The sequence below is a fragment of the Oncorhynchus mykiss genome, chromosome 6, assembly GCF_013265735.2.
Source record: "Oncorhynchus mykiss isolate Arlee chromosome 6, USDA_OmykA_1.1, whole genome shotgun sequence".
Lineage (NCBI taxonomy): Eukaryota > Metazoa > Chordata > Actinopteri > Salmoniformes > Salmonidae > Oncorhynchus > Oncorhynchus mykiss.
Genome location: NC_048570.1, coordinates 77,920,475 through 77,947,873, shown reverse-complemented (window position 1 = coordinate 77,947,873; position 27,399 = coordinate 77,920,475). Strand labels below are relative to the sequence as shown.

Genomic DNA, 27,399 nt, shown 5'->3' with positions numbered 1-27,399 from the left:
GTCCTGTTCTATGAGTGAGTACAGTGGGTTCTGTCCTGTTCTATGAGTGAGTACAGTGGGTTCTGTCCTGTTCTATGAGTGAGTACAGTGGGTCCTGTCCTGTTCCTGTTCTATGAGTGAGTACAGTGGGTTCTGTCCTGTTCTATGAGTGAGTACAGTGGGTTCTGTCCTGTCCTATGAGTGAGTACAGTGGGTTCTGTCCTGTTCTATGAGTGAGTACAGTGGGTCCTGTCCTGTTCTATGAGTGAGTACAGTGGGTCCTGTCCTGTTCTATGAGTGAGTACAGTGGGTTCTGTCCTGTTCTATGAGTGAGTACAGTGGGTCCTGTCCTGTTCTATGAGTGAGTACAGTGGGTTCTGTCCTGTTCTATGAGTGAGTACAGTGGGTTCTGTCCTGTTCTATGAGTGAGTACAGTGGGTTTTGTCCTGTTCTATGAGTGAGTACAGTGGGTCCTGTCCTGTTCTATGAGTGAGTACAGTGGGTTCTGTCCTGTTCTATGAGTGAGTACAGTGGGTTCTGTCCTGTTCTATGAGTGAGTACAGTGGGTCCTGTCCTGTTCTATGAGTGAGTACAGTGGGTTCTGTCCTGTTCTATGAGTGAGTACAGTGGGTTCTGTCCTGTTCTATGAGTGAGTACAGTGGGTTCTGTCCTGTTCTATGAGTGAGTACAGTGGGTCCTGTCCTGTTCCTGTTCTATGAGTGAGTACAGTGGGTTCTGTCCTGTTCTATGAGTGAGTACAGTGGGTTCTGTCCTGTTCTATGAGTGAGTACAGTGGGTTCTGTCCTGTTCTATGAGTGAGTACAGTGGGTCCTGTCCTGTTCTATGAGTGAGTACAGTGGGTTCTGTCCTGTTCTATGAGTGAGTACAGTGGGTTCTGTCCTGTTCTATGAGTGAGTACAGTGGGTCCTGTCCTGTTCTATGAGTGAGTACAGTGGGTTCTGTCCTGTTCTATGAGTGAGTACAGTGGGTCCTGTCCTGTTCTATGAGTGAGTACAGTGGGTTCTGTCCTGTTCTATGAGTGAGTACAGTGGGTTCTGTCCTGTTCTATGAGTGAGTACAGTGGGTCCTGTCCTGTTCCTGTTCTATGAGTGAGTACAGTGGGTTCTGTCCTGTTCTATGAGTGAGTACAGTGGGTTCTGTCCTGTTCTATGAGTGAGTACAGTGGGTTCTGTCCTGTTCTATGAGTGAGTACAGTGGGTCCTGTCCTGTTCCTGTTCTATGAGTGAGTACAGTGGGTTCTGTCCTGTTCTATGAGTGAGTACAGTGGGTTCTGTCCTGTTCTATGAGTGAGTACAGTGGGTTCTGTCCTGTTCTATGAGTGAGTACAGTGGGTCCTGTCCTGTTCTATGAGTGAGTACAGTGGGTTCTGTCCTGTTCTATGAGTGAGTACAGTGGGTTCTGTCCTGTTCTATGAGTGAGTACAGTGGGTTCTGTCCTGTTCTATGAGTGAGTACAGTGGGTCCTGTCCTGTTCTATGAGTGAGTACAGTGGGTTCTGTCCTGTTCTATGAGTGAGTACAGTGGGTCCTGTCCTGTTCTATGAGTGAGTACAGTGGGTTCTGTCCTGTTCTATGAGTGAGTACAGTGGGTTCTGTCCTGTTCTATGAGTGAGTACAGTGGGTTCTGTCCTGTTCTATGAGTGAGTACAGTGGGTCCTGTCCTGTTCCTGTTCTATGAGTGAGTACAGTGGGTTCTGTCCTGTTCTATGAGTGAGTACAGTGGGTTCTGTCCTGTCCTATGAGTGAGTACAGTGGGTTCTGTCCTGTTCTATGAGTGAGTACAGTGGGTCCTGTCCTGTTCTATGAGTGAGTACAGTGGGTCCTGTCCTGTTCTATGAGTGAGTACAGTGGGTTCTGTCCTGTTCTATGAGTGAGTACAGTGGGTCCTGTCCTGTTCTATGAGTGAGTACAGTGGGTTCTGTCCTGTTCTATGAGTGAGTACAGTGGGTTCTGTCCTGTTCTATGAGTGAGTACAGTGGGTTTTGTCCTGTTCTATGAGTGAGTACAGTGGGTCCTGTCCTGTTCTATGAGTGAGTACAGTGGGTTCTGTCCTGTTCTATGAGTGAGTACAGTGGGTTCTGTCCTGTTCTATGAGTGAGTACAGTGGGTCCTGTCCTGTTCTATGAGTGAGTACAGTGGGTTCTGTCCTGTTCTATGAGTGAGTACAGTGGGTTCTGTCCTGTTCTATGAGTGAGTACAGTGGGTTCTGTCCTGTTCTATGAGTGAGTACAGTGGGTCCTGTCCTGTTCCTGTTCTATGAGTGAGTACAGTGGGTTCTGTCCTGTTCTATGAGTGAGTACAGTGGGTTCTGTCCTGTTCTATGAGTGAGTACAGTGGGTTCTGTCCTGTTCTATGAGTGAGTACAGTGGGTCCTGTCCTGTTCTATGAGTGAGTACAGTGGGTTCTGTCCTGTTCTATGAGTGAGTACAGTGGGTTCTGTCCTGTTCTATGAGTGAGTACAGTGGGTCCTGTCCTGTTCTATGAGTGAGTACAGTGGGTTCTGTCCTGTTCTATGAGTGAGTACAGTGGGTCCTGTCCTGTTCTATGAGTGAGTACAGTGGGTTCTGTCCTGTTCTATGAGTGAGTACAGTGGGTTCTGTCCTGTTCTATGAGTGAGTACAGTGGGTCCTGTCCTGTTCCTGTTCTATGAGTGAGTACAGTGGACTATGTCCCTGTTCTATGAGTGAGTACAGTGGGTTCTGTCCTGTTCTATGAGTGAGTACAGTGGGTCCTGTCCTGTTCCTGTTCTATGAGTGAGTACAGTGGGTTCTGTCCTGTTCTATGAGTGAGTACAGTGGGTTCTGTCCTGTTCTATGAGTGAGTACAGTGGGTTCTGTCCTGTTCTATGAGTGAGTACAGTGGGTTCTGTCCTGTTCTATGAGTGAGTACAGTGGGTCCTGTCCTGTTCCTGTTCTATGAGTGAGTACAGTGGGTTCTGTCCTGTTCTATGAGTGAGTACAGTGGTTTATGTCCTGTTCTATGAGTGAGTACAGTGGGTTCTGTCCTGTTCTATGAGTGAGTACAGTGGGTCCTGTCCTGTTCCTGTTCTATGAGTGAGTACAGTGGGTTCTGTCCTGTTCTATGAGTGAGTACAGTGGGTTCTGTCCTGTTCTATGAGTGAGTACAGTGGGTTCTGTCCTGTTCTATGAGTGAGTACAGTGGGTTCTGTCCTGTTCTATGAGTGAGTACAGTGGGTCCTGTCCTGTTCTATGAGTGAGTACAGTGGGTTCTGTCCTGTTCTATGAGTGAGTACAGTGGGTTCTGTCCTGTTCTATGAGTGAGTACAGTGGGTCCTGTCCTGTTCTATGAGTGAGTACAGTGGGTTCTGTCCTGTTCTATGAGTGAGTACAGTGGGTCCTGTCCTGTTCTATGAGTGAGTACAGTGGGTTCTGTCCTGTTCTATGAGTGAGTACAGTGGGTTCTGTCCTGTTCTATGAGTGAGTACAGTGGGTCCTGTCCTGTTCCTGTTCTATGAGTGAGTACAGTGGGTTCTGTCCTGTTCTATGAGTGAGTACAGTGGGTTCTGTCCTGTTCTATGAGTGAGTACAGTGGGTTCTGTCCTGTTCTATGAGTGAGTACAGTGGGTTCTGTCCTGTTCTATGAGTGAGTACAGTGGGTCCTGTCCTGTTCCTGTTCTATGAGTGAGTACAGTGGGTTCTGTCCTGTTCTATGAGTGAGTACAGTGGGTTCTGTCCTGTTCTATGAGTGAGTACAGTGGGTTCTGTCCTGTTCTATGAGTGAGTACAGTGGGTCCTGTCCTGTTCTATGAGTGAGTACAGTGGGTTCTGTCCTGTTCTATGAGTGAGTACAGTGGGTTCTGTCCTGTTCTATGAGTGAGTACAGTGGGTCCTGTCCTGTTCTATGAGTGAGTACAGTGGGTTCTGTCCTGTTCTATGAGTGAGTACAGTGGGTTCTGTCCTGTTCTATGAGTGAGTACAGTGGGTTTTGTCCTGTTCTATGAGTGAGTACAGTGGGTCCTGTCCTGTTCTATGAGTGAGTACAGTGGGTTCTGTCCTGTTCTATGAGTGAGTACAGTGGGTTCTGTCCTGTTCTATGAGTGAGTACAGTGGGTCCTGTCCTGTTCTATGAGTGAGTACAGTGGGTTCTGTCCTGTTCTATGAGTGAGTACAGTGGGTTCTGTCCTGTTCTATGAGTGAGTACAGTGGGTTCTGTCCTGTTCTATGAGTGAGTACAGTGGGTCCTGTCCTGTTCCTGTTCTATGAGTGAGTACAGTGGGTTCTGTCCTGTTCTATGAGTGAGTACAGTGGGTTCTGTCCTGTTCTATGAGTGAGTACAGTGGGTTCTGTCCTGTTCTATGAGTGAGTACAGTGGGTCCTGTCCTGTTCTATGAGTGAGTACAGTGGGTTCTGTCCTGTTCTATGAGTGAGTACAGTGGGTTCTGTCCTGTTCTATGAGTGAGTACAGTGGGTTCTGTCCTGTTCTATGAGTGAGTACAGTGGGTTCTGTCCTGTTCTATGAGTGAGTACAGTGGTTTATGTCCTGTTCTATGAGTGAGTACAGTGGGTTCTGTCCTGTTCTATGAGTGAGTACAGTGGGTCCTGTCCTGTTCCTGTTCTATGAGTGAGTACAGTGGGTTCTGTCCTGTTCTATGAGTGAGTACAGTGGGTTCTGTCCTGTTCTATGAGTGAGTACAGTGGGTTCTGTCCTGTTCTATGAGTGAGTACAGTGGGTCCTGTCCTGTTCCTGTTATATGAGTGAGTACAGTGGGTTCTGTCCTGTTCTATGAGTGAGTACAGTGGGTTCTGTCCTGTTCTATGAGTGAGTACAGTGGGTTCTGTCCCTGTTCTATGAGTGAGTACAGTGGGTTCTGTCCCTGTTCTATGAGTGAGTACAGTGGGTCCTGTCCTGTTCCTGTTCTATGAGTGAGTACAGTGGGTTCTGTCCTGTTCCTTTTCTATGAGTGAGTACAGTGGGATTTGTCCTGTTCTATGAGTGAGTACAGTGGGTTCTGTCCTGTTCCTGTTCTATGAGTGAGTACAGTGGGTTCTGTCCCTGTTCTATGAGTGAGGACCGTGGGTCCTGTTCTATGAGTGAGTACAGTGGGTCCTGTCCTGTTCTATGAGTGAGTACAGTGGGTCCTGTCCTGTTCTATGAGTGAGTACAGTGGGTCCTGTCCTGTTCTATGAGTGAGTACAGTGGACTATGTCCCTGTTCTATGAGTGAGTACAGTGGACTATGTCCCTGTTCTATGAGTGAGTACAGCGGATTGTGTGCCTGTTCTATGAGTGAGTACAGTGGACTATGTCCCTGTTCTATGAGTGAGTACAGTGGACTATGTCCCTGTTCTATGAGTGAGTACAGTGGACTATGTCCCTGTTCTATGAGTGAGTACAGTGGGTCCTGTCCTGTTCTATGAGTGAGTACAGTGGACTATGTCCCTGTTCTATGCGTGAGTACAGTGGGTCCTGTCCTGTTCTATGAGTGAGTACAGTGGACTATGTCCCTGTTCTATGAGTGAGTACAGTGGGTCCTGTCCTGTTCTATGAGTGAGTACAGTGGGTCCTGTCCTGTTCTATGAGTGAGTACAGTGGGTTCTGTCCTGTTCCTGTTCTATGAGTGAGTACAGTGGGTTCTGTCCTGTTCCTGTTCTATGAGTGAGTACAGTGGGTTCTGTCCCTGTTCTATGAGTGAGTACAGTGGACTATGTCCCTGTTCTATGAGTGAGTACAGTGGACTATGTCCCTGTTCTATGAGTGAGTACAGTGGACTATGTCCCTGTTCTATGAGTGACTACAGTGGGTCCTGTCCTGTTCTATGAGTGAGTACAGTGGACTATGTCCCTGTTCTATGAGTGAGTACAGTGGACTATGTCCCTGTTCTATGAGTGAGTACAGTGGGTCCTGTCCTGTTCTATGAGTGAGTACAGTGGGTTCTGTCCTGTTCCTGTTCTATGAGTGAGTACAGTGGGTTCTGTCCCTGTTCTATGAGTGAGTACCGTGGGTCCTGTTCTATGAGTGAGTACAGTGGGTCCTGTCCTGTTCTATGAGTGAGTACAGTGGACTATGTCCCTGTTCTATGAGTGAGTACAGTGGACTATGTCCCTGTTCTATGAGTGAGTACAGTGGATTGTGTGCCTGTTCTATGAGTGAGTACAGTGGACTATGTCCCTGTTCTATGAGTGAGTACAGTGGGTCCTGTCCTGTTCTATGAGTGAGTACAGTGGACTATGTCCCTGTTCTATGAGTGAGTACAGTGGGTCCTGTCCTGTTCTTGACCTGTGCCTCTGATGTGTGTCTTGAGTCTGACCCTCTGTCGCGGTATCTAAAAGATTAAAGAAACCAGCCTTTTAACATGTTTCTCGTTGGGATAGAGCTGACCTACAGTGCCAAATATGAGCTGTGTCAAATAAGTATTTTCATTAGAGACTAAATGTGTTAGAAGTAGGCTTAACCTTTTAGAAGCTTGGTTATTTAGTCTGGTCACATTTTGAAGTGGAAATTGTACACTTAAGCATTTCATAAACTGGAAATAACTGTTTTTAAATGTATTGTTAATGTATTGTACAGTATGGCAGTATGGCATAAATCAATATTTAGTTAGTGTACATCAGTGAGTGGACAGCAAACTGCACACACTCACTCTCATCACCTGCCATGAAACCCCACTCTACATCTTACCAAGACTGTCCAGTATGAAGTCTAAAGTCCTGGAGTGGCTTGAGGAATAGATAAGCCTTGGACTTCTGCAGAGTCACAGTGTGTCTTTATGCTTCTGGGCCCTTGTCTCATTGAAGAGTGACTTTTACCATTCAGTAGATTCTGATGACGTGGCACAATCTGCTTACATGCTGAGCAGAACATGTTCAGGCAACAAAGGCCTTTACTAAGCAATTCATCTAAATTGAAAGTGTTTTTATTGACTATTATTGAATCTCTGCATGGTACCAGTGTATATGACACTTCATTTTAGGTTACCAAAATTCCTGGAGCTTTCAATAAATTCCCCGGTTTTCCAGAAATCCTGGTTGGAGGATTACAGATTTCCTGCTTATTCCCTCCTGATTCCAGGAACCCGCCTTTCCAGAATTTTGGGAAAACCAGAGAATTTATTGAACATTTCAGGAATTTTGCAACCCTACTCATACTCAAACAATTCCACTGTGAAGTGGGCCACTGTCATTAAAGCTTTTGTGCAGTATCCCCAAAATGTCTGAAGCCATCCGCCCATATACCGATTGCTCTACAGAAAGGCATATAAAAAAGCTTAGATGCTGTGTTTGAAGTTGACACGAAAAGCCCCATCCGTTTGCACTTCAAAGAATTCCTTTCCAGAGCTCTGTGTGAAGATTACTTCTGCAGCCCAAAGGAAGTCGTCTGAAATGACTGGGACATACAGCAGCATCCTTATCCTGCAGCTGATGTGCAGTACAGAGTAGAGCGCCAGGGAGGCACAAACAAAACATTCTAAGCTTGCATTCCAAACTTTAATAGTGCACTATATAAGGAATAGTGAGCCATTTGGGACGCATCCTAAGAGTGCGTGACAGGCGGCCAATAAGGGCAGATGAAAGACCCTCTACCAGAATGCTGATATGCATTAATGTCTCGTGTGTTTATGTAATCAACATCTCTGAATTTCCTCCAATCTCTCATCAATCCCTCTAAACTTGAATACAGTCAGTTTCTGTTGCATCATATTTTCTTTCTTTTAGCATAAAATCGCACTCTCATTCTTTTGACCCTGTGATGTAGTGGTAAAAAAATTGGTGGGTAAACTCTGATCGGCGTCTGTGGTGAATAAAGTTACTCTCCGTATACTTTCAATGCCTTTTTGTGCAAAAGGTGGGTAAACTTTTGGGGGAAACAAAAGTTAGGTGAACAACGTTTACGTGCGTTTACCCTCCACTTAACCACTGCTTCTACCGTACTGTAAAAATTATTCATAGACCTTCAATTCTTGGTAATTATAGGAAGTCAATGGAGTCAAGTTGGTTCCTTTTACAGCATATCTTCCTGCATTTATTTACCAGAAAATTTTGTTCTTTGTGTATTCTACCATCTTCACAGACCTTGAATACTCATTGATGTATTGACAACGGCTCTATCGAAGAGCTTTAGGTCCATACTCCCCTGAGAGCCACTATATCCCAGTATAAATGTAGTTGATTCTAGACAGGCTGAATGAAAAACACAGAGACCCAGGCAGTGGGAGCTCTAGAATAGACAGATTTTTCTCTGACAACACTTCTAATCTCATTGTATATTTCAGTCAGGCCTTGTGTGGGGGACATAAACCCCCTGCTCCCACAGAGCTCCAAGAACAGGAACAAGACCATCAGACCACTGCACACTGCCACTGCACACTCTGGGAGAGATCACAGTGACTGAGTCAACATATTTCTCTCTCTCCTTCTTTCCCTCATTTTCTCCCTCTCCTTTTCTCCCTCTTTCTCTTTTTTTCTTCTCTTTTTCTCCCTCTCTTTCTCTCTTACATTCTCTCTTTCTCTCTCATTTTCCCCCTCGTTCTCTCTCTCATTTTCTATCTCTTTCTGTCCTTTTCTTATCTTTTTATTTTTCTCCCTCTCTTACTTTCTCTCTTTCTCTCTCTTAATTTCTCTCTCTCTATCTCTTCCCCTCATGTTTTCCCTCTCTATTCTTTCTCTTTCTTTCCAACGTCAGTTTGCCTCCTTATGTAATGAGCAGTGTTCTCTGAGCGTCTGAAGGAGCTGCAGGTGTTCGTAGTTCTTAGATATGGAGATTTGATCCTCCTGTATCCCCTTGAGATGGACTGGGACAGAGGAGACATTTTCTCAAGAGATTTTAGAGATTTGAGGGCATGTGGTGCACACACACACACACACACACACACACACACACACACACACACACACACACACACACACACACACACACACACACACACACAGCTTACTTTTCATTTGCTGCTGCATTGCTCTGGTTCTCACACCAGGCCACGTTGATGTGTTGCTGTGTGATGTATTGCTGTCCTCTCCTCAGCTGACTGAGGATGTGCTAGGCCCTCATTTCCTCTCCTATTAGGCCTTTATTATTGGTTTCATTGATCACGGCTGCCCTGCAATCTGTGGTGCTGCAGTGCAAAGGTCCCCGGAGTATAGTCATTAGTGTCATGGCAACGTCCAGGGGCGGACACACAGCAGGTGTCAGTTACAATGCTATCACAGGGGCTCAACATAGCTATCAACACCTAATGACAGACTAGGATTCTCAGAAACCAAGCTGAGCTACCAAGAGGCTGGGTAAATATATACCTTCTGTGTTGATGGTGCTGATGGGTTGTCTCAGCTTATATCAATAAAGGTCAATCAGTCATGTAAGTTTATACAGTTTGAGTACAGATCAGTTTGTTATATTAATTAGAGAATGCCATCAATAATATTATGCGCAGTCAATGTAATGAAATATCCTAATATTTTGAGGACACTGCAAAATGTTCAGATATTTCAATACATTGACTTTGCGTAATATTATTGATGACATTCTCTAATTAATATAACAAACTAATCTGTTACTCAACAAATGATCTGTAGTTTTCTACTTTGAAATAGTGATAGTGAATTTGGATGTTTGAAGCAGGTGTTTATAATTGCAAGCATTGCATAATTAAATGGCGAGTGCAAATCCAGTCCAAACGAAATCAACACAAATTGAGAGCCATTTTATTCTATTAGCAGCTCAGATTATCCATTAAATAGCTATTAGATTATCAAAAGGTTAGAACTCAGAACACCTCCGTTGGAAGTCTCACACAACCTTTATCGGTCTTAATTGAACAAGTCCACTGCTGGGAGATCAATAGCTCATGTGTTCCAAGTCTAGACATTGTGAACACTCACAGGGGATCTGAAACATACATCATGACCCTCTCAGACTTCTCTTTCCAATACCTTGGATAAAATGCCTTTTAAATGATACATAAGACCATAAGAAAACAGATTTATTTTGAATCAAACATCAAATCTTGAAACAACCATTGTATTGTTGTCCTCTTTATCAAAGTACCAGAATTGCCATTCACTCAACATTCACTCAAATCAAATATTTTTAATTAAATATCCTACCAAATACTCCCCCAACCAAATACTCCCCCCAACCAAATTCTCCCCCCAACCAAATTCTCCCCCATCCAAATACTCCCCAACCAAATTCTTCCTCATCCAAATAATCCCCCCCCAAACAAATACTGCCCCAACCAAATACTCCTCTCAACCAAATACTCCCCCCAACCAAATACTCCCCAACCAAATACTTATCCTAACCAAATACTCTCTCCAAACGTACTGTAAACACTTTCTACCCCTCTGCCCCTAACATATTGCTTTTGTCAGTTCCAGGAAGCATTGACCCCATATTAGCCCTAACCTGATTGGGCCCTTTCCCCATACCTCCAAATGATTTCTCATTCACTGAGTAATGAGAATGTTTGTAAACTAGAAATGCTTTTAGACCATCGTTGCTGTGCTCTGCCAAGTTTTTCTGCCTTGTTTTTTTAAGCACACCCCGTTGTTTACTGAGAGTGTTAGTTAAAAAAAAAATTAACACATTTATTTCACCTTTAATTAACCAGGTAGGCTAGTTGAGAACAAGTTCTCATTTGCAACTGTGACCTGGCCGAGATAAAGCAAAGCAGTTACAACACATAAAACAACACAGAGTTACACATGGAATAAGCAAACATACAATCAATAATACCGTTGAGAAATCTATATTCAGCATGTGCAAATGAGGTAGGATAAGAGAGGTAAGGCAATAAATAGGCCATGGTGGCGAAGCAATTACAATATAGCAATTAAACACTGGAATGGCAGGGTGTGCAGAAGATGAATGTGCAAGTAGAGATACTGGGGTGCAAAGGAGCAAGATAAATAAATAAATACAGTATGGGAATGAGGTAGATTGGATAGGCTATTTACAGATGAACTATGTACAGGTGCAGTGATCTGTGAGCTGCGCTGACAGCTGGTGCTTAAAGCTAGTGAGGGAGGTAAGAGTCTCCAGCTTCAGGGATTTTTGCAGTTCGTTCCAGTCATTGGCAGCAGAGAACTGGAAGGAGAGGCGGCCAAATGAAGAATTGGCTTTGGGGGTGACCAGTGAGATACACCTGCTGGAGCGCGTGCTACGGGTGGGTTCTGCTATGGTGACCAGTGAGCTGAGAGCCAGTGGGTTTGGCGACGAGTATGAAACGAGGGCCAGCCAACGAGAGCATACAGGTCGCAGTGGTGGGTAGTATATGGGGCTTTGGTGACAAAAATGGATGGCACTGTGATAGACTGCATCCAATTTGTTGAGTAGAGTGTTGGAGGCTATTTTGTAAATGACATTGCCGGAGTCGAGGATCGGTAGGATGGTCAGTTTTACGAGGGTATGTTTGGCAGCATGAGTGAAGGATTCTTTGTTGCGAAATAGATTCAAGATTTAATTTTGGATTGGAGATGTCTGATGAGAGTCTGGAAGGAGAGTTTACAGTCTAACCAGACACCTGTAGTTGTCCACATTTTCTAAGTCATAACCGTCCAGAGTAGTGATGCTGGACGGGCGGGCAGGTGTGGGCAGCGATCGGTTGAAGAGCATATATTTCATTTTACTTGTATTTAACAGCAGTTGGAGGTCACGGAAGGAGAGTTGTATCGCATTGAAGCTCGTCTGGAGGGTAGTTAACACAGTGTCCAAAGAAGGGCCAGAGGTATACAGAATGGTGTCGTCTGCGTAGAGGTGGATCAGATACTCACCAGCAGCAAGAGCGACATCATTGATGTATACAGAGAAGAGGCCCAAGAATTGAACCCTGTGGCACCCCCATAGAGACTGCCAGAGGCCCGGACAACAGGCCCTCCGATTTGACACACTGAACTCTATCGGAGAAGTAGTTGGTGAACCAGGCGAGTCAATCATTTGAGAAACCAAGGCTGTTGAGTCTGCCGATAAGGAAGTGCTGATTGACAGAGTCGAAAGCCTTAACCAGGTCGATGAATACGGCAGCACAGTATTGTTTCTTATCGATGGCGGTTATGATATAGTTTAGGACCTTGAGTTGTCTCCCTCTAGCTGTCTCCCTGCTTTAGACATGTTTCTCCCCCTCTGACTCAAGCTGACTCCCTGCTTTAGACATGTTTCTCCCCCTCTGACTCTAGCTGTCTCCCTGCTTTAGACGTGTTTCTCTCCCTCTGACTCTAGTTGGCTCCCTGCTTTAGACGTGTTTCTCTCCCTCTGACTCTAGTTGGCTCCCTGCTTTAGACATGTTTCTCTCCCTCTGACTCTAGCTGTCTCCCTGCTTTAGACATGTTTCTCCCCCTCTGACTCAAGCTGACTCCCTGCTTTAGACATGTTTCTCCCCCTCTGACTCTAGCTGTCTCCCTGCTTTAGACATGTTTCTATCCCTCTGACTCTAGCTGTCTCCCTGCTTTAGACATGTTTCTATCCCTCTGACTCTAGCTGTCTCCCTGCTTTAGACATGTTTCTCCCCTCTCTGACTCTAGTTGTCTCCCTGCTTTAGACATGTTTCTATCCCTCTGACTCTAGCTGTCTCCCTGCTTTAGACATGTTTCTATCCCTCTGACTCTAGCTGTCTCCCTGCTTTAGACATGTTTCTATCCCTCTGACTCTAGCTGTCTCCCTGCTTTAGACATGTTTCTATCCCTCTGACTCTAGCTGTCTCCCTGCTTTAGACATGTTTCTCCCCTATCTGACTCTAGCTGTCTCCCTGCTTTAGACATGTTTCTATCCCTCTGACTCTAGCTGTCTCCCTGCTTTAGACATGTTTCTATCCCTCTGACTCTAGCTGTCTCCCTGCTTTAGACATGTTTCTCCCCTCTCTGACTCTAGCTGTCTCCCTGCTTTAGACATGTTTCTATCCCTCTGACTCTAGCTGTCTCCCTGCTTTAGACATGTTTCTATCCCTCTGACTCTAGCTGTCTCCCTGCTTTAGACATGTTTCTATCCCTCTGACTCTAGTTGTCTCCCTGCTTTAGACATGTTTCTCCCCTCTCTGACTCTTGCTGTCTCCCTGCTTTAGACATGTTTCTCCCCTCTCTGACTCTAGTTGTCTCCCTGCTTTAGACATGTTTCTCCCCTCTCTGACTCTAGCTGTCTCCCTGCTTTAGACATGTTTCTATCCCTCTGACTCTAGCTGTCTCCCTGCTTTAGACATGTTTCTCTCCCTCTGACTCTAGCTGTCTCCCTGCTTTAGACATGTTTCTCCCCTCTCTGACTCTAGTTGTCTCCCTGCTTTAAACATGTTTCTATCCCTCTGACTCTAGCTGTCTCCCTGTTTAGACATGTTTCTATCCCTCTGACTCTAGCTGTCTCCCTGCTTTAGACATGTTTCTCTCCCTCTGACTCTAGCTGTCTCCCTGCTTTAGACATGTTTCTCCCCTCTCTGACTCTAGTTGTCTCCCTGCTTTAAACATGTTTCTATCCCTCTGACTCTAGCTGTCTCCCTGTTTAGACATGTTTCTATCCCTCTGACTCTAGTTGTCTCCCTGCTTTAGACATGTTTCTCCCCTCTCTGACTAGCTGTCTCCCTGCTTTAGACATGTTTCTCCCCTCTCTGACTCTAGCTGTCTCCCTGCTTTAGACATGTTTCTATCCCTCTGACTCTAGCTGTCTCCCTGCTTTAGACATGTTTCTCCCCTCTCTGACTCTCGCTGTCTCCCTGCTTTAGACATGTTTCTATCCCTCTGACTCTAGTTGTCTCCCTGCTTTAGACATGTTTCTATCCCTCTGACTCTAGTTGGCTCCCTGCTTTAGACATGTTTCTATCCCTCTGACTCTTGTTGGCTCCCTGCTTTAGACATGTTTCTCCCCTCTCTGACTCTAGCTGTCTCCCTGCTTTAGACATGTTTCTCCCCTCTCTGACTCTAGCTGTCTCCCTGCTTTAGACATGTTTCTATCCCTCTGACTCTAGTTGTCTCCCTGCTTTAGACATGTTTCTCCCCCTCTGACTTTAGTTGTCTCCCTGCTTTAGACATGTTTCTATCCCTCTGACTCTAGTTGTCTCCCTGCTTTAGACATGTTTCTCCCCCTCTGACTCTAGTTGTCTCCCTGCTTTAGACATGTTTCTCCCCCTCTGACTCCAGCTGGCTCTCTAGCCCACCCTCTATCAGTGGGATATATCCAAGAGCCTTTGCAAGTCTACCAGAGGTTGGCTGAACCTTAATGGAATATTTTATTATCATGTTCTCTGGGAAGGTCAGAGGAGACTGTTTATAGACCATTGATTTAAACTCCTTTTGACACAGCATGTATTTGATACACAGTGCTATGTGTGTATTATTCTTGTTATATAACCTAGTTAGTTTTATTATGTTAACATGTGTTTGTAAACCATGGCAGTTCAATTAGTGTTAAAGGTGAGTCACGTGGCAGGGTGGCTCACTCGGCGCTCTGCATGGTAGAGGCTAATCCCTAAAAGTCAGGGGTCAGTGCACAGGTCAAAATGAACACTTGTTAGGTTATGACCTGTCTACCCCAGAGATGCCCATAGTTCTCAAGGTCAAACGCTTCAATCTTAAATCCAGCACAAATATGCCTCCATATAGAACATCAACCTAGCTACTGGCCAATCACCTAGACACTGAGAGAATTAATTATCCGCCTTATCTCAGTTCACTGGTCACGATGGCAACACCCACCCGTAGCACGCGCTCCAGCAGGTGTATCTCACTGATCATCCCTAAAGCCAACACCTAATTTGGCCGCCTTTCCTTCCAGTTCTCTGCTGCCTGTGACTGGAACGAATTGCAAAAATCGCTGAAGTTGGAGACTTTTATCTCCCTCACCAACTTTAAACATCTGCTATCTGAGCAGCTAACCGTTCGCTGCAGCTGTACATAGTCTATCGGTAAATAGCCCACCCAATTTACCTACCCCATCCCCATACTGTTTATATTTATTTACTTTTCTGCTCTTTTGCACACCAGTATCTCTACCTGTATATGACCATCTGATCATTTATCACTCCAGTGTTAATCTGCAAAATTGTAATTATTCGCCTACCTCCTCATGCCTTTTGCACACAATGTATATAGACTCTTTTTTTTCCTACTGTGTTATTGACTTGTTAATTGTTTACTCCATGTGTAACATGTTGTTTGTTGTCTGTTCACACTGCTACGCTTTATCTTGGCCAGGTCGCAGTTGTAACTGAGAACTTGTTCTCAACTAGCCTACCTGGTTAAATAAAGATGAAATAAAAAAATAAAAAAATAAAAATCAGTCATGTTTGTAGATGTATGACCAGGGTAAAGGTATGTGTTAGAAGCTAGTCCAACAGTCCGATATATCCTCAGGCTGGACGTTGGTCTTAGTAGGAATATCCCAGTGGTCCTTGCTTGGTCAGTTCAACAATGATCTGTATTTAAATCAGCAGACATGCTATACACATCCTGTGTGAGCGTTGACACATTAGATTTTCACGCCGTTTCATCAATAACAGATGCTTTATATAGATTCTTTACCTCCGTTACATGCTAAAATAGCTGCGTTTGATTTAGTGTCAGGGATAGCTTGACTTGATGGAAAGGGAAAGGAAAGGAAAAGGTGGATACGTAGTCAGTTGTACAACTGAATGCATTCAACTGAAATGTGTCCTCCGCATTTAACCCAACCCCTCTGAATCAGAGAGGTGCGGGGGGCTGCCTTTATCGACATACACTTCTTCAGCGCCCGGGGAACAGTGGGTTAACTGCCTTGCTCAGGGGCAGAACGACAGCTTTTTACCTTGTCTGCTCGGGGATTTGATCCAGCAACCTGATACACTCTTAGAAATAAAAGTACTATCTAGAACCTTAAAGGTTTCTTCGGCTGTCCCCATAGGATAAAAAAGGGCTATTTGCATTTTTAGACGATTGACTTCAATGTCACTCGATTGATGAAGTGCTCAATGAAACAGTTTTTTGAGGAATTTGCTTGAACAATTACATAAGAGATAATTATTTGATCAATCTCACTTTCCATCAGTTCCACTTGCAGGGTTCTGAAGGTATTTGTAGTAAGTAGTGATCCTGCTTGGTGTGCCTACTTAAAGTCAAGTCAGACGTTTACCTCATTATGGAGAACATGCTATACATGTCTGGGAAAATGGCCCAAAGAGATTAATACTAGTCAATAATATTTGATAAAGCATACAGTATTGCTTGAATTTTTCCTGGAAGACATTGTTTTCCTTCTTTTTTTATGGCATATTGTTCATATCACTACCATATCAAATGTGTGTCTCTGTTGTGTATATGTGCTTCTTAAAGAACATTTTAGCCCAGAATTTGTAAAAGAGGCCTTAGGGATTGATATACTTTGGCCAAATAGCTACAGATCACTTTTGTGTTGACCATTTCAGGGAAAGCAGATAAGAGTTTGTTTTTAGAATAACTGGTCCAAAGAACATGCATTGATGTTTGATAACATTTACGGTTAGTGTGATATCAGATGGACTGTACAGCCTGGAAGCACCACAACAACCCTAGACCCCCTGCCTTATACATGACTAGTCTGAAATATCAACGTGTCTGTCTCTTGTTCCGTTCTGTCCTTCTTAGACAGCCCCTCTCCTCTCCTCTCCTCTCCTCTCCTCTCCTCTCCTCTCCTCTCCTCTCCTCTCCTCTCCTCTCCTCTCTTCTCTTATCCTCTCCTCTCCTCTCCTCTCTTCTCTATCTCTCTTCACCTGGTGAAGTGGAAAATGATTTTGAACATGTGTTCTAACAGCTTTAAATGTATTATCATCAGGATATAAATCACGTCGGTTAGACATATTTAGGACTGGGCTGTCTGATCTGACAGTCCCCTTGTCCTTGATGTCTAGTCTGGACAGACAGTTGGCTTGTTCCTGTGTCTTCTCTTCTGGCTTGCCAGGCAGTGGGTTGTGTAACCATCCGGGGGCATCAGATCCACATGTAATTTCGTAGCTACACTTATCAGCATAATCACAGAGAGGCTGCCCGCCGGATGAAATCGCCTCGCTAGCCCACCGGTCAAACAGACAGAGAGGAGGAATCAGAAACAGATAATGAAGATGAAGAATGGATTGTTTTGATGTGCAGCCCTTAGACAGCTGTTTCTCTGATGAATAGGATGGGTGTTATTTTGATTTATTTGATTAAACCTTTATTTAACTAGGCAAGTGAACATAGTATTAGGGAAAGGGGATACCTAGTCAGTTAAAAACAAATTCTTATTTACAATGGCGGCCTACCAAAAGGCAGAAGGCCTCCTGCGGGGACGGGGCTGGGATTACAAATACAAATATAGGACAAAACATCACGACAAGAGAGACAACACTACACAAAGAGACCTAAGACAACAACATAGCATGGCAGCAACACATGACAACAACTTTGAGCGCTCCAGAAAGAGACAGCAGACAAAACATCAGGTCTTGGAGAGACAGAGGAGACCCTAAAGATAATGATGTCTTGGAAATGAGCTTCGTGGTGAGCATAATTCTGTCCTGGCTCTTTGTTGTCGGCTCCATGGAGTCCCACATCTCTCTCCCCAATGGTGGTGAGCCCTCGGCTGGGCTGTAACACTGAGCCTCAGGCCTGTTTCTAAGACTGGAAGATGAAGAAACAAGCAGCCATCAACCCCGCTCCTCAGGGAGCTATGGTTACCTGGTTTTTAAACGCTGTGTTTTCAAAGCAGAAACAAACCATCTGTCATCTCGATGTAAACTTAAATTGTTTTAGGGCACCCTCTGCGATTAGAATGAGATCAGATGTCCCATAATACTGTCCACTTGTGATGACTCACGTTTACTCCTTCCTCCTTACTCAGTTTAGAAAAAGAGGGGAAAAACATGGCCGTTCTCGCTAGATGTCAATATTGGTCAATACCGTTGATCATTTAAACACTAAGACCTCTGACCCCTGCTTCCCTTTGAGCAAGGCAGTGTCTTTAAATGGCACCCTATTCCCTTATATAGTGCACAGCTTTTGACCAAATCCCTATGGTCCCTGGACAAAAGTAGTGCACTATAAAGGGAATAGGGTGCCACTTGTGATGCAGAGCAGGAACGGGATGCTCCCTAATATCACTGAGCTGGAAGTTGATCCAGATCCGCTGTCAGTCCGGTGGGACTCAGAGCAGGTGTGGCTCAGTATGCCTGTCCTGGGAAGATCCGAGGATGATCTGGGAATGAGGAGATGGATAGCAGGAAACAATATTTATGTAGGGAAGGATGAGACACCATTTGTCTCCCCTCTTTTATATATGTTCTGGTAAAGCACTTGAACCTTTGAGCGCCCCTTCAACTGAGAGTAGTAGTCAGAGTGTTATGAGGGGAATGGCTCCCAAGAGGGTTGACAAAGTCTGCTATTAAAACCTCTAGCTGCCAAGGTCTTTGAAGGAGTGTGAGAGAGTGTGTGTGTGTGCATGCATGCGTGCTTTTGTGCATGTTAAGATTAGAAAATATTTTCTCAGGTACTTCAAACCCTGAGTCCTTCATTCTTCCCTCGTGATTCTGTTAGCGAGATGATTGAATGGATACAGAACAAATGGGGATCATAATATGTTGAGATAAAAGCTTTGAACTTTGCTTCTCATTCTTAAGTTGTTTGATTTAGTGAGCAGTAACAGTAAGCTTGTGGAATGGTTAGTTCAATGATGAATGTATAGATGCTGTGACTGGGTTTTAACACCTCAGGAACCAAATTGAACCAGGTTGTCTCTGTCGTGACCCAGTATTCACATTGCGAAAAATAATCGGCAAAATACAATCTGGAAAACAATTTTTAATGCTATATTGATATTAAATGTAGCAATTATATGATAAGTGAACAACATTCCCACCTCATTCATTGTCAATAATTAAATTTAGCCCATATTCATGTTAATAATTTCACTGGCTTGAGACCACAAAATCAACCAAAATACTGCTGCTGATAGCTCTTTATTGAAAATACTGTGATTGAAGAAAAATGGTTATAATAATGAGATTATTTAAAAAAAGTTAAGTTCATTATCATTTCTACACACTTTCTACCTGATTGAAGTGGTTTAAGTTCAGACTGGAGTAAATGGTGTGTAGATGACTGACTGTTGGGTGTTGTCATAATCCTGTCTGAGAAGAGTGACTCCCCTCACTCTACTCAGGGTCAGACAGGGACTGTTCATGTGTTGAGTCTGTCCTAGCTGAGTCATAGCCTGGGTGGATCCACCATACAAACACAACATTCTCTGGGGGCTGGCCAGGGAAAAGATAATACTGTGGGTAGCCTGCAATATAGCCTCATACTGTATGTTTCCTAATAAGGCATGTCTATATTCCTATCTTTTTCTTTGTGTTTTATGAGGTGTCTATGCTGTGGACAGTTTGGTCATAAATCTGGGTTTAAATGAAGTTGGGTGTGTTGTTGGAGTGTGTGGTCTGGGTGTGTTATGTATGTCATCCTCCGCACCACTTACTGTGTGTGTGTTCGTGTTCTTGCCTGTGTGTGTGTGTGTGTGTGTGTGGTCTGTGTGTGTTACACATGTCATCCTCCACACCACTGTCTTGTTAAGTATGTGGATGCTTCCAGATTCTACACCCTTTTCCAGAAGTACACACTTTCAGACTCCCCGTCATTGATTTAAAAGCATAGGGTTGGTGTAAGCATTGGCCATGTGAAAGTGTGCAAAGGACACTACGGTAGAAGCTTGTAGAATCGGGACTCAGCCTTAGTGTGTGTGTGTGTTCTCCAGACGTGGCGTACTCCACCTCCATGAGAGCAGGGGGATCCAGGACCTGGGCATGCCTCGCTGGGAGCTGGTCCTCTGTCTGGTGGCTGTGGTCTTTCTTCTCTACTTCAGTCTCTGGAAGGGCGTCAAGTCCTCTGGCAAGGTACTGTTGACACACTGTGCTGTACCCTACCGCTTAGGACAGCACACACTCCTACTGTAATACAACACACACTCCTACTGTAATACAACACACACTCCTACTGTAATACAACACACACTCCTACTGTAATACAACACACACTCCTACTGTAATATAACACACACTCCTACTGTAGTACAACACACACTCATACTGTAATACAACACACACTCCTACTGTAATATAACACACACTCCTACTGTAGTACAACACACACTCCTACTGTAATACAACACACACTCCTACTGTAGTACTACACACACTCCTACTGTAATATAACACACACTCCTACTGTAGTACAACACACACTCCTACTGTAATACAACACACACTCCTACTATAATATAACACACACTCCTACTGTAATATAACACACACTCCTACTGTAATACAACACACACTCCTACTGTAATACAACACACACTCCTACTGTAGTACAACACACACTCCTACTGTAATACAACACACACTCCTAATGTAATACAACATCCACTCCTACTGTAATACAACACCCACTCCTACTGTAATATAACACACACTCCTACTGTAATACAACACACACTCCTACTGTAGTACAACACACACTCCTACTGTAATACAACACACACTCCTACTGTAATATAACACACACTCCTACTGTAGTACAACACACACTCCTACTGTAATATAACACAAACTCTTACTGTAATACAACACACACTCCTACTGTAGTACAACACACACTCCTACTGTAGTACAACACACACTCCTACTGTAATACAACACACACTCCTACTGTAATACAACACACACTCCTACTGTAATACAACACACACTCCTACTGTAATACAACACACACTCCTACTGTAGTACAACACACACTCCTACTGTAGTACAACACACACTCCTACTGTAATACAACACACACTCCTACTGTAATATAACACACACTCCTACTGTAATACAACACACTCCTACTGTAATACAACACACATTCCTACTGTAGTACAACACACACTCCTACTGTAGTACAACACACACTCCTACTGTAATACAACACACACTCCTACTGTAGTACAACACACACTCCTACTGTAATACAACACCCACTCCTACTGTAATACACCACACACTCCTACTGTAATACAACACACACTCCTACTGTAGTACAACACACACTCCTACTGTAATATAACACACACTCCTACTGTAGTACAACACACACTCATGCTGTCATTCTGCCCTTGAGCGAGGCAGTTAACCCCGAAAAACAACTGCTTCCTGGTTTTAATTTTAATTTTACCTTTATTTAACTAGGCAAGTCAGTTAAGAACAAATTCTTATTTTCAATGACGGCCTAGGACCTAGGATTAAAGCAGCCCCCTGCACCTCTGTGATTCAGAGGGGTTGGGTTAAATGCGGAAGACACATTTCGGTATCCCCCTTCCCTTTCCCTAGTATAGCACTTACTCCTACTGTACACAAAATGACCTGTGGTTGTGCTACACTACAGTACCTTGAGAAATAAGATCTATAAACAGTAACCTGAGTGTGACAATAACCCGTCTCTGAGTTGACAGATCTAAGCCCTGTTTAGTACGGCTTGGTGCGTGAGTCTACACACATCAGAAAAAGAACATCTATACGTTGACCAAAGCTGACAGACCAGGGAGAATACAACAATTCACATGATGTCTGTATGTCATAGGACATGATCTCACAGCAATAATGAGTCATCTGTAATGTTATGTTGTCCAGGTGGTGGTTTGAACTCTACTGTACACTCTTAGTAATAAAGGTGCTATCTAGAACCATAATGGGTTCTTCGGCTGTCCCCATAGTATAAGCCTTTGAAGAAATGTAGGTAGAACCCTTTTGGTTCCAGGTAGACACTCTTATCCAGTGCGGCTTACAATTAGTGCCTTCATCTTAAGATAGCTAGGTGAGACAACCACATATCACAGTCGTAGTACATGTACATTTTCCCTCAGTAAAGTAGCTATCAGCAAAATCAGTGATGGTAGGAAAAGACAGGTGCAGGCAGTCATGTATCTAATCTTCTGTGTTGTGTCCAGGTGGTGTATTGAACACTACTGTTGTCATGTAGCTAATGTTCTGTGTTTTGTTGTTGTGTTGTGTCCAGGTGATGTATTGAACACTACTGTTGTCATGTATCTAATGTTCTGTGTTGTGTTGTGTCCAGGTGGTGTATTGAACACTACTGTTGTCATATATCTAATGTTCTGTGTTGTTGTGTTGTGTCCAGGTGATGTATTGAACACTACTGTTGTCATGTATCTAATGTTCTGTGCTGTTGTGTTGTGTCCAGGTGGTGTATTGAACACTACTGTTGTCATGTATCTAATGTTCTGTGTTTTGTTGTGTCCAGGTGGTGTATTGAACACTACTGTTGTCATGAATCTAATGTTCTGTGTTTTGTGTTGTTGTGTTGTGTCCAGGTGATGTATTGAACACTACTGTTGTCATGTATCTAATGTTCTGTGTTTTGTTGTGTTGTTGTGTCCAGGTGATGTATTGAACACTACTGTTGTCATGTATCTAATGTTCTGTGTTGTGTTGTGTCCAGGTGGTGTATTGAACACTACTGTTGTCATATATCTAATGTTCTGTGTTGTTGTGTTGTGTCCAGGTGGTGTATTGAACACTACTGTTGTCATATATCTAATGTTCTGTGTTTTGTTGTGTTGTGTCCAGGTGATGTATTGAACACTACTGTTGTCATGTATCTAATGTTCTGTGTTGTGTTGTGTCCAGGTGGTGTATTGAACACTACTGTTGTCATATATCTAATGTTCTGTGTTTTGTTGTGTTGTGTTGTGTCCAGGTGGTGTATTGAACACTACTGTTGTCATATATCTAATGTTCTGTGTTGTGTTGTGTCCAGGTGATGTATTGAACACTACTGTTGTCATGTATCTAATGTTCTGTGTTGTTGTGTTGTGTCCAGGTGGTGTATTGAACACTACTGTTGTCATATAGCTAATGTTCTGTGTTGTTGTGTTGTGTCCAGGTGATGTATTGAACACTACTGTTGTCATGTATCTAATGTTCTGTGTTGTTGTGTTGTGTCCAGGTGGTGTATTGAACACTACTGTTGTCATGTATCTAATGTTCTGTGTTGTGTTGTGTCCAGGTGGTGTATTGAACACTACTGTTGTCATATATCTAATGTTCTGTGTTGTGTTGTGTCCAGGTGGTGTATTGAACACTACTGTTGTCATATATCTAATGTTCTGTGTTGTTGTGTTGTGTCCAGGTGATGTATTGAACACTACTGTTGTCATATATCTAATGTTCTGTGTTGTGTTGTTGTGTTGTGTCCAGGTGGTGTATTGAACACTACTGTTGTCATATATCTAATGTTCTGTGTTGTTGTGTTGTGTCCAGGTGATGTATTGAACACTACTGTTGTCATATAGCTAATGTTCTGTGTTGTGTTGTGTCCAGGTGGTGTATTGAACACTACTGTTGTCATATATCTAATGTTCTGTGTTTTGTTGTGTTGTGTCCAGGTGGTGTATTGAACACTACTGTTGTCATGTATCTAATGTTCTGTGTTTTGTTGTGTTGTGTTGTGTCCAGGTGGTGTATTGAACACTACTGTTGTCATATAGCTAATGTTCTGTGTTTTGTTGTGTTGTGTCCAGGTGGTGTATTGAACACTACTGTTGTCATGTATCTAATGTTCTGTGTTGTTGTGTTGTGTCCAGGTGGTGTATTGAACACTACTGTTGTCATATAGCTAATGTTCTGTGTTGTTGTGTTGTGTCCAGGTGATGTATTGAACACTACTGTTGTCATGTATCTAATGTTCTGTGTTGTTGTGTTGTGTCCAGGTGGTGTATTGAACACTACTGTTGTCATGTATCTAATGTTCTGTGTTGTGTTGTGTCCAGGTGGTGTATTGAACACTACTGTTGTCATATATCTAATGTTCTGTGTTGTGTTGTGTCCAGGTGGTGTATTGAACACTACTGTTGTCATATATCTAATGTTCTGTGTTGTTGTGTTGTGTCCAGGTGATGTATTGAACACTACTGTTGTCATATATCTAATGTTCTGTGTTGTGTTGTTGTGTTGTGTCCAGGTGGTGTATTGAACACTACTGTTGTCATATATCTAATGTTCTGTGTTGTTGTGTTGTGTCCAGGTGATGTATTGAACACTACTGTTGTCATATAGCTAATGTTCTGTGTTGTGTTGTGTCCAGGTGGTGTATTGAACACTACTGTTGTCATATATCTAATGTTCTGTGTTTTGTTGTGTTGTGTCCAGGTGGTGTATTGAACACTACTGTTGTCATGTATCTAATGTTCTGTGTTTTGTTGTGTTGTGTTGTGTCCAGGTGGTGTATTGAACACTACTGTTGTCATATAGCTAATGTTCTGTGTTTTGTTGTGTTGTGTCCAGGTGGTGTATTGAACACTACTGTTGTCATGTAGCTAATGTTCTGTGTTTTGTTGTGTTGTGTCCAGGTGATGTATTGAACACTACTGTTGTCATATATCTAATGTTCTGTGTTGTGTTGTGTCCAGGTGGTGTATTGAACACTACTGTTGTCATGTATCTAATGTTCTGTGTTGTGTTGTGTCCAGGTGGTGTATTGAACACTACTGTTGTCATATATCTAATGTTCTGTGTTGTGTTGTGTCCAGGTGGTGTATTGAACACTACTGTTGTCATGTAGCTCATGTTCTGTGTTGTGTTGTGTCCAGGTGGTGTATTGAACACTACTGTTGTCATATATCTAATGTTCTGTGTTGTGTTGTGTCCAGGTGGTGTATTGAACACTACTGTTGTCATGTAGCTAATGTTCTGTGTTGTGTTGTGTCCAGGTGGCGTATTGAACACTACTGTTGTCATATATCTAATGTTCTGTGTTGTGTTGTGTCCAGGTGGTGTATTGAACACTACTGTTGTCATGTAGCTAATGTTCTGTGTTGTGTTGTGTCCAGGTGGTGTATTGAACACTACTGTTGTCATATATCTAATGTTCTGTGTTGTGTTGTGTCCAGGTGGTGTATTGAACACTACTGTTGTCATGTATCTAATGTTCTGTGTTTTGTTGTGTTGTGTCCAGGTGGTGTATTGAACACTACTGTTGTCATAAATCTAATGTTCTGTGTTTTGTTGTGTTGTGTCCAGGTGATGTATTGAACACTACTGTTGTCATGTATCTAATGTTCTGTGTTGTTGTGTTGTGTCCAGGTGATGTATTGAACACTACTATTGTCATGTAGCTAATGTTCTGTGTTGTGTTGTGTCCAGGTGGTGTATTGAACACTACTGTTGTCATGTAGCTAATGTTCTGTGTTGTGTTGTGTTGTGTCCAGGTGGTGTATTGAACACTACTGTTGTCATATATCTAATGTTCTGTGTTTTGTTGTGTTGTGTCCAGGTGGTGTATTGAACACTACTGTTGTCATGTATCTAATGTTCTGTGTTGTGTTGTTGTGTTGTGTCCAGGTGATGTATTAAACACTACTGTTGTCATGTATCTAATGTTCTGTGTTGTTGTGTTGTGTCCAGGTGGTGTATTGAACACTACTGTTGTCATGTATCTAATGTTCTGTGTTGTGTTGTTGTGTTGTGTCCAGGTGATGTATTAAACACTACTGTTGTCATGTATCTAATGTTCTGTGTTGTGTTGTTGTGTCCAGGTGATGTATTGAACACTACTGTTGTCATATATCTAATGTTCTGTGTTGTGTTGTTGTGTTGTGTCCAGGTGATGTATTGAACACTACTGTTGTCATATATCTAATGTTCTGTGTTGTGTTGTTGTGTTGTGTCCAGGTGATGTATTAAACACTACTGTTGTCATGTATCTAATGTTCTGTGTTGTTGTGTTGTGTCCAGGTGATGTATTGAACACTACTGTTGTCATATATCTAATGTTCTGTGTTGTTGTGTTGTGTCCAGGTGGTGTATTGAACACTACTGTTGTCATGTATCTAATGTTCTGTGTTTTGTTGTGTTGTGTTGTGTCCAGGTGATGTATTGAACACTACTGTTGTCATATATCTAATGTTCTGTGTTGTTGTGTTGTGTCCAGGTGGTGTATTGAACACTACTGTTGTCATATATCTAATGTTCTGTGTTGTTGTGTTGTGTCCAGGTGGTGTATTGAACACTACTGTTGTCATGTATCTAATGTTCTGTGTTGTGTTGTGTCCAGGTGGTGTATTGAACACTACTGTTGTCATGTATCTAATGTTCTGTGTTTTGTTGTGTTGTGTCCAGGTGATGTATTGAACACTACTGTTGTCATGTATCTAATGTTCTGTGTTGTGTTGTTGTGTTGTGTCCAGGTGGTGTATTGAACACTACTGTTGTCATGTATCTAATGTTCTGTGCTGTGTTGTGTCCAGGTGGTGTATTGAACACTACTGTTGTCATGTATCTAATGTTCTGTGTTTTGTTGTGTTGTGTCCAGGTGATGTATTGAACACTACTGTTGTCATGTATCTAATGTTCTGTGTTGTGTTGTTGTGTTGTGTCCAGGTGGTGTATTGAACACTACTGTTGTCATGTATCTAATGTTCTGTGTTTTGTTGTGTTGTGTCCAGGTGATGTATTGAACACTACTGTTGTCATGTATCTAATGTTCTGTGTTTTGTTGTGTTGTTGTGTCCAGGTGATGTATTGAACACTACTGTTGTCATATATCTAATGTTCTGTGTTTTGTTGTGTTGTTGTGTCCAGGTGATGTATTGAACACTACTGTTGTCATGTATCTAATGTTCTGTGTTGTGTTGTGTCCAGGTGGTGTATTGAACACTACTGTTGTCATGTATCTAATGTTCTGTGTTGTGTTGTGTCCAGGTGATGTATTGAACACTACTGTTGTCATATATCTAATGTTCTGTGTTGTTGTGTTGTGTCCAGGTGATGTATTGAACACTACTGTTGTCATGTAGCTAATGTTCTGTGTTGTGTTGTGTCCAGGTGGTGTACATCACGGCCACCATGCCCTATGTGGTGCTGTTCGTCCTGCTGATCAGAGGCATCACTCTGCCAGGGGCTATGGATGGCATACGGGCCTACCTCCACATCGACTTTAAACAACTCAACGACCCCAAGGTCAGACAGGTCTTTAGAGTATAATACAGTGTGTTGCTGAAATTAGGGATGCAATATTTCCAATAACTTACAAAATTCCCAGGATCCCGGAATCAAGAGAGAATTAACTAGAAATCCGGGATCCCGGAATCAAGAGAGAATTAACTAGAAATCCGGGATCCCGGAATCAAGAGAGAATTAACTAGAAATCCGGGATCCACCGAACAGGATTTCTTAAAACCTGGGAATTTTGGAAAAGATACAAGAATTTGTAAACCCTTTTACTGAGAGACACAGCCTCAGAGTGCAGGACAGTGTTACTGCTAGAGCTCCCATAGTCACGTCCAATATGGAAATACATGTAATTAACTCATTTAGAAACCAAAACATGTGTTAGCTGTTTTTGTAAACAAAGTGGAGGGGAAAAAAGATAGGAATAAAATATGCCATATTCAATATAAAACGCAGTAAATGAACAGTAAGGAGCCAAGGAA

General features: G+C 43.1%; 1 protein-coding gene across 1 annotated transcript in view; it reads left to right on the top strand.

Annotated features, from left to right (window-relative positions):
• Window positions 1–27,399, top strand: part of LOC110526616 (sodium-dependent noradrenaline transporter) — a 54,851-nt gene that overhangs the window by 5,552 nt on the left and 21,900 nt on the right. Inside the window, exons 4-5 of the mRNA XM_021607732.2 lie at window positions 19,666–19,804; window positions 26,792–26,926. Of these exons, the coding sequence (XP_021463407.2) occupies window positions 19,666–19,804; window positions 26,792–26,926 (274 nt within the window). The remainder of the gene's footprint in view (window positions 1–19,665; window positions 19,805–26,791; window positions 26,927–27,399) is intronic.